A 13,502-nucleotide genomic window follows, 5' to 3' on the forward strand; every position below is an offset into this window, starting at 1 on the left:
CACAGTGGGACTCTGTGCACTTGTCCTTAGACTGGGATAGCACTCGGGGTAGCTGTCACATCTGTGCCAGCAGCCCTGTTCTCTCTTCCCGTCACCGTTCCCTCTGACGCTGCTGGAATGTGTCTTGCTGATTTCTTTCTTTAAGGTACCTGATGGATATTTTGTCTCCCATTTCAGGGCTGTTACTTCGTCCTTTCTATTGAAGACAAATTTTAGTTCTTACATCAGTATGGTTGAGAGGAGAGATGTTTTGTGTCTCCTTTTTTGCTATGAAAATACTTCAAGTCACTGTCTTTCTACCAGTGAATGAGCTACAGGGGTGGGAAAACTTACCGGTATTCAGGAAAACCTGGAAATTTCAAGGAATAAAATCTTAGACTGAAAGTTGATGTTTTCTTCAAAACTTTGAGGACATGGTTGCTTGTTTATTTTTATGTTGGTTTGCTGCCTGAATGCCTGTAATTGCACAGACTAGGCAGGGCTGAAGCTGGGAGCTGGGATCTGGGAGCTGAGGCCTGGTGTCTCACGGGAGCTCCCATGGCCTGCCTTCCACAGTCTGTAATGGCAGGAGGGTGCCATTGGAGCTGGGAAGCAAACTCAGGCACTGTGCCATGTCCTCATCTGTTGTTGTTGTTCTTGTTGCTCTACTACGACTGCTAATTTTTATTCGAAACGCAGATTTACAGAGAGAAGGTGAGGCATAGAGAAAGATTTTCCATCTGCTCATTCACTCCCTAGATGGCTACAATGGCCAGAGCTGAGCCTATCCAAAGTCAGGGCCCTAGAGCTTCTTCTAGGTCTCTCACATGGGTATGGTGTCTCAAGGATTTAGGCCATCCTCTTCTGCTTTCCCAGGCCATAAACAGGGAGGTGGATGGGAAGTGGAGGAGCTTGGACATAAATTTGGACCCATATGGGATCCTGGTACATGCCAGGGTATGATTAGCCAATTGAGCCGTTGCGTTGGGCCCAATCTGTTCATTCATTTTTGGTTTGTAGCGTTTAAAAAGTAATCCAATCGTACACATTCTGTTAAAATTAATAAAAGTTCTATATTAGCTTTTAAAAATTGTATGTTTATTGGAAAGACATAGTTACAGAAGAAGGAAAGACACAGGTCTTCCTTGTATTGGCTCTCCCCCTAGATGGCCACACCAGCCGGAGCTGTGTAGCTGTGCCACTCCAAAGCCATGAGCCAGGAGCTTGCTACTGGCAACCCACAAAGGCGGATGAGCCCAAGAACTTGGGCCATCCTCCTGCTGCTCTCCTAGGCCACCGGCAGGGAGCTGGACTGGAAGTGGAGCAGCCAGAACTCAAATTGGTGCCCCCATAGGATGCTGATGCTGCGGGCTGAGACTTAGCCTAATTTCCCATGGCACAGCCCCAAAGTAATATTACTGAGAATTACATTGTGTCTATGACAATAATGGTTTGTGTCATCAGAAAATTTTGTAGTTGATCAATGTAAATTTTAATCTCTTCTCCTTGCTCTAACAGATACTTATTAACTTATTGATAAAATTTTGGTAGTTTCAAAGTTGATTATTCTTTTTTAAGATTTATTTATTTATTTATTTTTATTGTAAAGTCAGATTTACAGAAAGAAGGAGAGATAGAGAGAAATCATCTGCTGATTCACTCCCCAAGAAGCCACATGGCTGGAGCTTCTTCTGGGTTTCTCGGGTGCGTGCAGGGTCCCAAGGCTTTGGGCCGTCCTCTAACAGCTTTCCCAGGCCACAAGCAGGGAGCTGGGTGGGAAGCAGAGCAGCCAGGATACGAAGTGCGTGTATGGGATCCCCGTGCTTGAACGGGGAGGGTTAGCTAATTGAACCATCACACCAGGCCTTCCTATAGTTTTTGTAAGGCTGCCATTTATTACACTATTTTTAGTGATACTAATAAATCTATTGGTCAGTTTTTTACTTTTTGGGTTTTGTTTTACTATAGGTCAAAAAGAAATTGAAGTGATTTCGTTTATTCCTGTAACATTTTTCTTGTGTTCTAATTTTTTGTTCATATTAGAACCTATTTGATAGAAATATTGTCGATAGAATGTATGCTTTGCCAGAAAGGGTCTTGAGATTTGAGGGAAAGCTTTGGGTGAATGGTTAAGATGCCGGTTAGGAAAGTGGGACACGATGAACATGGGTTCAGTTCCCAACTCCACCCCCAATCCAGCTGCCTGCCAAGGTAGACTGTGGGAGGAAGCAGGCGGTGCTGTAGGTGGTCCCTGCCACGTTGGGGAGGGCAGGATGTGTTCCTGGCTCCTGGCTCTGTGTCCCCCAGCCAAGGTCACTGCAGGCATGGGGGAGTGGAACAATGGAGGGGGACTCTCTTTGTCTTTCTGCCTCTCAAAAAAATTAAAAGATTCATTTAAATAGGTTTTCTTTGGGGAATTCATTGCTGCCCCTTCTTTTTTATTATGAGTGGTGGAGGTGAGTTAACAGTGCCTCTGACATGTTTGTTTTAGTTTTTGGTTTGGCTGGAGAGAGTATTTCAATAATAATCCCATGTATCTCAAAAAGAAAACACACAAACTTGAGCAAGAGCATTTCCAGGACCTCTTAAAGTTTTGCAACACATTTGAACCATTGGAAATATAGTAGCAAGCACCTTCTCACTGAACTGGTCGGTCTGAACTAGCGTGACTCCTCTCCCCTTGACTTAACTAAAGACTAAATTTAGCCATGGAATTGACATGTCAGATTTAGTATGCCACTTTCCTCTTGCTACTGTGATTTCATTCATTTCCCCCAACTTTTTTTTTTTTTTTAAATATCAGTGAAAACCTATTTTGCCGTAGTACTTTACGGTTTATAGAAAGTTTCATATATGTTTGATTTTTAGAATAAGCTGTGACATAGGAATACATTTTTTAAAGATTAATTTTGATTGGAAAGTTACATATACAGAGTGGAGACGAGACAGAGAGGAAGATCTTCTATCCAATGACTCACTCCCTAGGTGGCCGCAGTGTTTGCAGCAATGGCTGGAGCTGAGCCTGTCTAAAGCCAGGAACCAGGAACTTGTTCTGGGTCTCCCACACGGGTGCAGGGTCCCAAGACTTGGGGCCATCTTCCACTGCCTTTCCAGGGCACAAGCAGGGAGCTGGATGGGAAGTGGGACTGCTGGGACATGAACCAGCACCCATATGGGATCCCAACACGTGCAAGACAAAGACTCTAGCCACTAGGCTACTGCTCTGGGCCCAACATAGGGATATATTTACTAAAGCGCAAAGCTTTTTGTGTTAGAAATCAAAATGTTGTAGAATGAAATTAATGACCTGTATAATTGGAAAGACACCTTGTGTTCAAGGATTGAGGCATTCGTGTTCAGATTACAGTGCTTGCTAAGCTGATCTGTAGATTGTGTATTTTTTTTAAAGGTTTATTAATTTGAGAAACAATTACAGATTGCAAGAGGGAGACGAAGAAAGTGCTTCCACGTGCTGGTTCCCTCTGCACGTGGCTGTGACAGCGGAGGCCTGGTGCTGTCTGGCCCTCCTGCATGGCTCTAGGGAGGTGAGCGTGAAGCTGGACTGGAGTTGGGAGAACCAGAACTGACACCCATATGGGATGCTGGCCTTGCAAGAGGGTGGCTTAACCTGCTGTACCCCAAACTCTGTCCCTCCCCACTAATCCCAAGTGTATCTTTTCAAAAATTCAAGGTTAAGCATTTAGCTTAGAAACTGGTCCAGACGCCCATGGGCCATGCCCGAGTGCCCAGGTTCAGTGCCTGGTTTGGAGTGTGGCCTCCAGCTTCTTGCTGTGTCAGCCCTGGGGAACAGTGTGCAGAACTCGAGTAGTTTGCTGTCCTTGCCGGGATGGAGTTCCCTGCTGCCCGCTTATGACTTCAGCCTAGGCAGGCAGAGGGGAGGGGGTTGCAGGAATTTGGGGATTAAATTCTTGGATGGGAACACTCCCCTTTGTTTCTCTCTCCCTGCCCTGCAGGGACTAAGGAGAGTATTGTTATATACCTTAATTTGTTTCTGATTTTATGGTATATAAAAAAAAAAAACTTGTCACACAATAAAATGGTTAGAAAGGTTTTTCTTTTTTTTCCTCCTAGATTATTCCACACTTCTATAAAAATTCTTATGATTCATGATATTACATAGTATACGAAGGAGAAAATAACTCAAAAAACGTTTCTGTTTAGTTACAAGTATAAAGTTGTAAAGAAAGGCAGGAATCTCCCATTGTTCTCATAAGGTCAACATGTAAGTAGTTAATTTCAGACACTTTAAATGTTTATGGGGTGCTTTGCAGTTTGTTTTTAAATTAGACTTGCCATTATCTGAACTCACTTGAACCTCACACTGACTGTGTTAAGTTAGGACTGTGCTATTATAATAATAGAGGGGATGGAACTGTATCTAGGTCTCTCACATGGGTATGGTGTCTCAAGGATTTAGGCCATCCTCTTCTGGATGGAACTGTATCACAAAAAGAAAAAAGATAGGTAGAGTAGTTGGTCATGTCTGATTTGCAGACGAAGAAAAGCTAAGACTTGCAGGAAGAGTGAGAGAGAGGTAGAGCGGTGAGCCGAAGCCGTGCATCCCCCCCCTTGAATCAGCTCAGCAGCAACACCTTCCGCCACAGCGAGCATTCCAGACGCGGGGCTTGTTGATGAAAAACTGCCAGATATTTTGTTGTGAAGCTCAGTTCATTTAAAGGCAGATGTATCAGATACAAAGATAACACTCTGGCGGTATCCTTAGTGCTCTGTGATACAGTGTGTGGCTGTAGAGGAACTGTCAGGCGGGCACCACCCTGCCCGTGTGTGTTATATTTAGAATATGACAAACTGATCCTGATGAACACCGTCCTCTTACAAAAGTCAACAGTACTCTGAGCAAAGTTCTGCTTTGAATGTGGCAAAATGCCTGCGTTTCAGCATGTGCTGCATGTGAGGTTTTGAAGGAGGGAAGGCTGCATCTGTATTGCAAGGTTTCTGCAACATCCTGAAGGTATTTCCCTTCTTTGCTTTGAGGAGACACACACTTGAGGACAGAGCCATCTGGAGAAAATCAGCTGGACACTATCTGGGTTTGAGGCTTGGCAGAAATGCAGGCGGCTGCCTTCAGTGGAGGGAGAGGGTTAACCCTTCCCGTTGGTTGTTGCCGCAAGTTCAAGCTGGAGGACCCTAGGATGGAAGATTCTCTGTTTCAAGTCATTAAAAATGAAAAGAAAACAAAACTAAACTGAAGGAGAGCAGCACTCTCCCTTAAGGTTTCCCTGGGGAAACTTTCGGGGATAGAAAATTGTTGAAAGTTCTTTGCAGAAATAATCCATTCAGCGTTGCCTTGGAGTCTGCATCTTGATTTCTGTCCTCTTGTTGAGAAAATGGTTTTCCATTGCTGTACTAGAAATCTTACTTAGGGATTTTTTTTTTTTTAAGCGATAAGGATGCCTGCCTGTGGAGTACAAACAGTATCAGCTTTTTCGGGAGCAGATGTGTGTTCATTGAAATAAGCAGGGGTGGCTCAGTCGCATGCACACCTGACGAACCTTGGCCAGTTACGTGGGAGCGCTCTGAAGCTAGGACAGGAAGGACGAGGAAGACAGTCAGGAAGTTCATCCGTTTCCCGCACATCCTGTGGCTCTGTCCCTTTCCTGTAATGTCTCATGGCTCGCTAGCTCGGGACTTGTTGAAACAGTTTAGGCTTGAGACAGTTTAAGACAGGATTGTGTGTGTGTGTGTATGTATTTTAAATAACTGGAATTTTAGGGCTATGATATCCTGGCTAGCCTAGATGCTGTTGGTTGAGAAAGAAGGAAAATGGGAGTTTGGGAAAGGAGGGGAAAGAATATTTCAAAGAATCTCACCAGCCCTGGTTGGGGACAGTGTGCCCAGCATATTATTGCCTAATTTGGATGCGATCCACTTCAGGACCAGTTTGTTCTTCGAGCCTTGGATCTGAATGTTTCTGTTTTATTTTTAAGAATGTTTCTCTTTTCTTCAGTGCTGTTGGAAATTTAGGGTTAAGAAGCATCCGTAAACCTGTCCAGCTAAAAAGTCACTGTTAAACTGTTGGTGCTCTCCCAGCCAAATCTGTTTCCCTTGTGGAACTATTTTTATGTGCTTGGAGTTGCATGATGCCTACGTTTTTGTCTCCTGCTTTGATCAGATGTCTTTTGATGTGTCCTTGGGAAGTTGTGTCAAGGACAGCTATTGAATGATAGCACCGTGCGTTAGCTCAACTGTCACTCCGGGTTGAGTAGGATGTGTTTCATGTCGCTTTTTTCTCAGTTGGTGGCTAATACTTGCATACTGCTAAGTAAGTGAATAATCCTTGAAACGGTGCTGAAGTCGACTGACTGGAGGCTTCTGGGATCAAATTTCATACTTTTCAGAAATTGCTCTAATTTGTGACTTAGAACTTATCAGCTGTTGCTTTCAGATACATCTTTGTTTCTATTTATATGAATTTTTTGGTAAAGATTTATTTATTTTTATTGCAAAGTCAGATATAAATATATACAGGAAGAGAGAGAGAGAGGAAGATCTTCTGTCCTATGATTCACTCCCCAAGTGACCGCAATGACCGGTGCTGTGCCGATCCGAAGCCAGGAGCCTCTTCTGGGTCTCCCACAGGGGTGCAGGGTCCCAAGGCTTTGGGCCATCCTCGACTGCTTTCCCAAACCACCAGCATGGAGCTGGGTGGGAAGTGGAACTTCCGGGATTAGAACTGGTTGGGATCCCAGGATGTTCAAGGTGAGGACTTTAGCCGCTAGGCCACGCTGCTGGGCCCCTGTATGAATTCTTTTCCCAGTGATCATATCTAATTGTGTCTTCTGTGATAGAGTAACAAAACATCATCAACCTTTATTGTAACTATTGATAACAGTCCTGGGAAATGGTACAAGATTACTGTTATCATCTAGAAATGACTTGAATTTTTGTTAGGGAAAACTTTTTGTTGAAGTGGTTCTGCTTTAGTTTGCCTAAAGTAACTTCCAGTTTATTGGAGTAATTTACAGCTTTAATATGGCTACCGCTAATGACATCAGACTTACTCATGAATTCCGTGGCTTGCACGGTAATGAAGTTTTACCAGTTTATTTAGTTAAAGCTAGAAAAACGTTTTTGAAATTACTCCTCAACAGTGTGTGTGGAACAGAGGCTGTGCAGTTGGGGGAGCAGTCTGTTGTTGGGTCTTCATTCTCAGCTACTGTGTGTTACAAAGGGGCAGGTGGCCGTTACAGTCCTTGTTGTTCTTTCCTGGAGGATGGGTCTGTTGCCTTGCTTTTTTTTTTTTTTTTTAAGGATTTGTTTATTTATTGGAAAGTCTAGATATACAGAGAGGAGGAGAGACAGGAAGATCTAGCTGCTGATTGATTCCCCAAGTGAGCACAATGGCCAATGCTATGCCGATCCGAAGCCAGGATCCAGGAACTTCTTCTGGGTCTCCCACACGGTTGCAGGGTCCCAAAGCTTTGGGCCGTCCTCGACTGCTTTCCCAGGCCAGAAGCAGAGAGCTGGATGGGAAGTGGAGCCGCCAGGATTAGAACCGGTGCCCATATGGGATCCCAGGATGTTCAAGGCGAGGACTTTAGCCACTAGACTACGCCGCCGGGCCCTGTTGCCTTGCTCTTGTGGTAATAGGCACAACAGCAGTGGCAGATCCCTAGGTATGGTCTAGTCCCTTGGCTCATCACTTGTGTTCAGCACTGTATAGCCAGCACTTCTGCTGGCAGCAGTGCGCACCAAGCAGTGTTGGTTGCAGTTAATTGTAGAGCAGTAAAACTTCCTTTTTTTTTTTAATGTGGTTGTTCTTTTATATAGTTATGATTAATTGGAATTGTTTCTTAAGTTACTGTAAAAAGCTATGTACTTTGTTACTTTGAGGCTCATTGTTAAAATCTCTCTCTCTTTTTTAGATTTACTTATTTCCATTGAAAATCAGATATACAGAAAGAGAGACAGAGAAAGATTCTCTGTCCTTCCCAAGTAGCCACAGTGGCCGCAGCTGAGCCAATCCAAAGCCAGGAACCCAGAGCCCCTTCCAGGTCTCCCATGTGGGTGCAGGGTTCCAGACTTTTAGGCTATCCTCGACTGTTTTCCCTGGCCTCAAGCAGAGAAGCAGATGGGAAGTGGAGCACCCCGGATTAGAACTGGCTCCTGTATGGGAGGGCTCAGCTACTAGGCCACCATGCTGGGCCCAGTGGTTAAAGTTTTATAACACATGTTCTGAAACTTGAATTTAAATGACTTTTTTGAAGTGCTGTTCACTCTGGAGTGGGAATAAATTTTAGAAATAGCTGCAGTAATTTAAAACTGTTGATTACTGCTGACTGCAGTGTTGAGAGGCTAATATTATAACTACACTGATAGGTTGCTGTGGGTAACTGAGTGAAAGGAGGAGGGATTAGTGGTTAGTATACATTTAAATATGAAATTTATTGGCACCATCTGGCAGTAAATTTCTTTAAGGACAATTTTACTTTAACTGATAAAAGTGGAAAATGAATGTGAAAATGAGTGTTAAAACTGCGTGAAGGGCAACATCCTAAATTAATTCTGTTTCTGTTTCTGTTAAGACAGGAAACAAAGTGAAATCGCATTCAAATCTGACGACGCGTAAGAACACAGGATGGGGACTCCTGGTTCTGGGAGGAAAAGAACGCCCGTGAAAGACCGGTTTTCTGCAGAAGATGAAGCTTTGAGTAACATTGCCCGAGAGGTGTGTCTGCTAAACTCCTTCCCACAGTGAGAGCATTGTAACAATGCTGGCTTGACGGAGATAACAGAGAGCGAGCCAGTTTCAGGATGTTGGCTTCGAACAAGATGTTACAGCTGGCCTCCAAAACACTGTATTAGAATAAAATGTATACTTGGGTATTTGTTCATCTTACCCCAAATTAAGTTTTCATTTTGTGTTTATAGGTTACTTGGGTTTCAGTTGCTTGTCCTAACTTACTGACATTTATAATGAAGCTTTAAATTTAGACATAATTAGCATAAGTAGAGTTATATTATAGAAATGCTTCTTGGTCTTTGCAGTTCCAGAAGCTGCTATATAAAATTGGTGTTACGTAGATTCATTGTGTTTTGAAACATTACAGTGGATTTTTTTTTGTTTGTTTATGTAATTATTTCAGCCAGTCACAGATCTTCTGGGGCTTTTTTTAAAACTCCCAACACTTCCGGTGGTATGCTGGAAATTTAAGACAGGTTTTTTTTCAGTCTCACTCTGAGTGACTATAAACTAATATTGCATAAGAATTGCTTAGAACACTGTTATTTTAGTGAGAATCATTCCGTTATCACTTCTTGTTTGTTATTTTTGGTCAGTAACTGATTTAAGACTAGTAGGGTTTCCTTTTGACATGTTATATTACCAGTCTGCCTTTGACCCAGCTCATTGTTAGTTTTTTCCTCTTGAAAGATTCTTGAGGATTTGACAGTATTATCAGATGTCAGGTCCTTAGCATGGCATTTGCAGCCAAGAAAAGTTATCTAAAAATGGATGAGAAAGTTATGATATTACTTTAATAACCTTAATTGGAAAAAGTAAGCATGTCAGTTTTAGGTTAAAAATTAAAATATAAATTTGAAACTGAAAAGGTAGCTATTAGTTTATAGCGCTCTTACTTTATTTGTATGAGTGGAAACCTTTTGGAAGCCACGTGGTTCTTAATTGAAGATAGAAACTGCTCAAAATGTTTACCTCCAAAACTGAAGAGATTTACTGAGATTTTTGTAAGAGGTAACAGTAGCAGCGTCTTCCATGATCCTTCCCCATCATCACTAAGTATTTGACTTTCTATCCCTTTTGGTTTGATGTTTCTTTTGAAAATTGGGTAGGATTCTAACACATAAGATTGATTATGCTTGCTTTGTACTATGCGTGATTCTAAACGGTTTTCAGGCTTTTTTTTTTTTTCAAAGATGTGTATTTTTATTAGGCAGATTTACAGAGAGAAGATCTTCCATCTTCTGCTTCACTCCCCAGGTGGCCGCAACACTCAGAGCTGAGCTGATCCAAAGCCAGGTGCCTCTTCCAGGTCTCCCACGCAGGCGCAGGGTCCCAAGGCTTTGAGCTATCCTTTACTGCTTCCCCAGGCCACAGGCAGGAAGCTGGATGGGAAGTGGAGCAGCTGGGATACTAAGCAGTGTCCATATGGGATCCTGACATGTGCAAGGCGAGGATTTAACCACTGAGCCATTGCACTGGTTCCCATTTTTCATGTTTGAGTTCATTTAGTCCTTGTAAAGTCCTGAACTTTATTTATCTCCATTTTACAGATGAGGAAAATGTTGCACAGACAAGTAACTTCTCCAAGGTCACAGAGACAGGAAGTAGCAGAGCTTGGATTCAGGCGTGCGGTCTGGCTCCAAACTCAGGACATTTGTTTGTTTTAATTTTTAAAAATATTTATTTAGTGCAAAGGCAGAATTAGAGAGAAATCAAGTGTCAGAATGTCTAAGAGCTTTTCCATCCTCTGGTTCTCTCCCCACATGCCTCCAACAGCTGGAGCTGTGTCAGGCGGGAACCAGAAGCCAGGCTGTCAGAGTCTCCCACATGGGGGTCAGAGGCCAAGTTCCTGGACTGTGCTGCTGCTTTTCCAGGTGCATAGGCAGGAGGGCTTACAGCTGGAGCATCTGGAACTCAGACTGGCACTGGCCTGGAATGCAGGTGTTACAAGCTTGCTCGTTTGTACACTTGGTGATTGGGAGTCACACATAACCTAGACTTCCTTCTCTTCAGTGGCAACACCTCTTTCACCAAAAACCATTGCTTTAAATGGGAAACAAGCAAACCTGACAAAATAGTTTAACCATTTTTCTTCAATTAGCTCTTAAGAGTTTGTCTCTTTTGACTTACAATTGTTTTTTGACATACACAGTTAATAAATAAAGACAAATAGCCACTTTCTCCTCTAGCTTAGTATCTGTTCAGGTTTCCATGCTTCTCCTTTGGCCAAGAAGCAGGTAACCGAGAAATGAAAATGAAAAGATAAATATATTCCACAAGTTGGATAATTTGCATGCTGTAGTATGGAGGTGAATGCATTTAAAAACTACGGTAAACTCACAGCCCATCAAGTGTGCCATGCTGTTACGTGTGCAAGTCCGTGGACCCAACTACATTTACAGTTTTGGGCAGTCATCACCACTATCTGTCTCCAGAATTTCATCTTTTACAACCTGAGTGGACTGTATAAAGGTGTTGTTTTAGGCCTTTTCCAGGAAAATAGGGAATGTGAATTTAGAAGTTCTGTCATGTCCGTAGGCATGTTGCTGATTGTTGGAGCAGCTCCAGGCTGTTAACAGGTGGTTGAAGAGCTCAGAGGAGCAGGCGTTTGAAGGGGTGGTGGACAAGTCTGTCAATGTGTTAGAAGAATACACTGAAAGAATACACTGGAAGGTGAATACTCACCTTCCCAGGCGCACTTGACTTTGTTTCCAGTGTTTGCAGGAAATAAATGGCAGAGTTGACTTTGAGTGGGAGAGACCTGAACGTAGCAAATTAGAAATCCAAAGGTAGCTAACCACTTAAAGGGGAGATGGGCGAGGTTCAAGGGAAGGCGGGTTTGGCTGCCTGACAGTCAGAATGTTGAAGGGGTTAAAGCCGCTTGAGGGTTCCTGGTCAGTACACAGCATCCCCCTAGGCCCGGGACATCACCGCTTTCCTTCTTTAGACTTGCAGTGATGAGAAAAACATGCTCAACACATTTCTCTGAATGGAAGCATCAGAATGTTGCTTGTTTTTGGACCTGACGATTTGAGATTACTTATAGGTCTAAAATTCTGTGATTCTTCCAAGGTCCAGTAACCCACCCCTCCCCCAAATTATGTTCATATGCACAGTTCTCTTCAATGGAAATGGTCCTCCCTTGGGCACTATGCATATGAAACTTAAAGAACAGCTGTGTCTCTGGGAGAGGATCACCTTTTCTGAGGATGAGAGCTCCAGCAGACCTGGGGTCCTGGGCATCATTTACATGTGAATGTTTTTGATGCACAAACCTAGTGCAATAATGAGAAAGGAAGCTCCACGGTTGTTAAACATTTGTGGCTAAATAGAAGGTTTGTATTTCAGAAGTGTCCAATTCTGTGGCATCAATTACATTCACAGTGTTGTGTAGTCATGACACTGAAAACATTTAGCAGCCCACAGAGAAACTCTGTAGCCGTTAAGCAGTAACTCCCTGTTGTTCAGTCTCAGCCTCTGGTAACCACTCATCTGCTTCGTGTGTCTGTAATTTGCCTATCCCAGAAAATTCCTATAAATGGAATTATGATACAGTATTTGTCCCTTTATGTGTAACTTGCCGCACTCAGTGTAATGACTTTAAAATTTGTCCCTGTTGTAGCACGTATTAGAAGTCTGTTCCTTTTTATTTTACTTTTAAAATAAGTTCGTTTCCTTTTTGGGACTGAATATTTCATCATTACATATGTATACGCACACACCCTACTTTTTTTGTAGTTTGTTAGATTTTATTTTACAGTAATAGCCAATCTAGGCATTTAAGAATGAAAATCAGAAGCATGTGGCTTTAGATCATGGATTAATAGCCTAAGGCAAAAAAAAAAACGGAAGAAAACATTGCAGCAAGTTCAAAGGAAATTTTGTTGTGTTACAGAGCCATAGTCATTATAGCTTGACACAGCTAATTTTCTTCTTGTAGTAATTTTACTACTGTGAGTATTCATTGTTAGGTTATGCTAAATTAAATATAAAATTAAATATAAAATATAAATTAAATATAAAAAAATCTTTTGCCAAAGACAGATTTTTAAAAGGTAGAGAATTACCAATAAGTGTGTAATAAGTGTATGAATTCTGTCTTTCGTTCAAATTATGGCTTGTTTTTTAGAGAAGGAGCTCTTCCTGTCAGGGCATACTGGCTGGGCACTGCCGTCTGCAGGTGCTCGGCGACGGACACGGGATGTGCAGTGGACCAGGCTAGCACGCTCCCTGCTTTGTGGAACTCCGATTCCAGAGGGGACGATATCTAGAAAACAAGTAATTAACACAATGGACTTGTCCCTCCATTTTCAGATAAATGTGTGTTAGGATAATTATTTCTTGTGAACTGATTGAATGTTAGACTCACTGGCAGTCTCAGACTTGAGGAAATGGAGGAATGGAGCTTTTACACACTTTGAGGGAATAGTATGTGGCAGAGGGACTAAAGCACGCTTGGAGGGTTTGAGAAGGCGTCCTTCGTGGAGGTGCTTTCAGCGACGTTTGAAGGCTGGGTGGAATTGCTCAAGGGAAAAGGTGTTCTCACGTGTGCGTGGAAGAGCTTCCTCTGCAGAGGGAAGAGCGTGGCAACCTCCCGAGACGTGTATGGAATTCCAAGGGAATAATAGCTGCAATGGCTAACGCTTACTGCATTCTTACCGTGTACAGGGACTGTTGTGAGTACTGTAAATAAAACTTATTCAGTAAAAATTTACTTTTATTTTCTGTTTAGTAAAGATTTATTATTTTTATTTATAATTTTATTTAGTAAAAATCTATTTTTGCTTATTTGGGGACT

General features: G+C 42.5%; 1 protein-coding gene across 3 annotated transcripts in view; it reads left to right on the top strand.

Moving 5' to 3' along the window:
- Positions 1–13,502, top strand: part of LRRFIP2 (LRR binding FLII interacting protein 2) — a 107,320-nt gene that overhangs the window by 17,394 nt on the left and 76,424 nt on the right. For all 3 annotated transcript variants that reach the window (XM_040964345.1, XM_040964353.1, XM_040964360.1), the window contains exon 2: positions 8,547–8,689. In XM_040964345.1, coding sequence (XP_040820279.1) covers positions 8,600–8,689 — 90 coding nt within the window. In that variant the 5' untranslated portion in view covers positions 8,547–8,599. The remainder of the gene's footprint in view (positions 1–8,546; positions 8,690–13,502) is intronic.

This window comes from Ochotona curzoniae, unplaced genomic scaffold (assembly GCF_017591425.1).
Source record: "Ochotona curzoniae isolate NIBS_2020 unplaced genomic scaffold, NIBS_Ocur_1.0 contig_1302, whole genome shotgun sequence".
Classification (NCBI taxonomy): Eukaryota; Metazoa; Chordata; class Mammalia; order Lagomorpha; family Ochotonidae; genus Ochotona; species Ochotona curzoniae.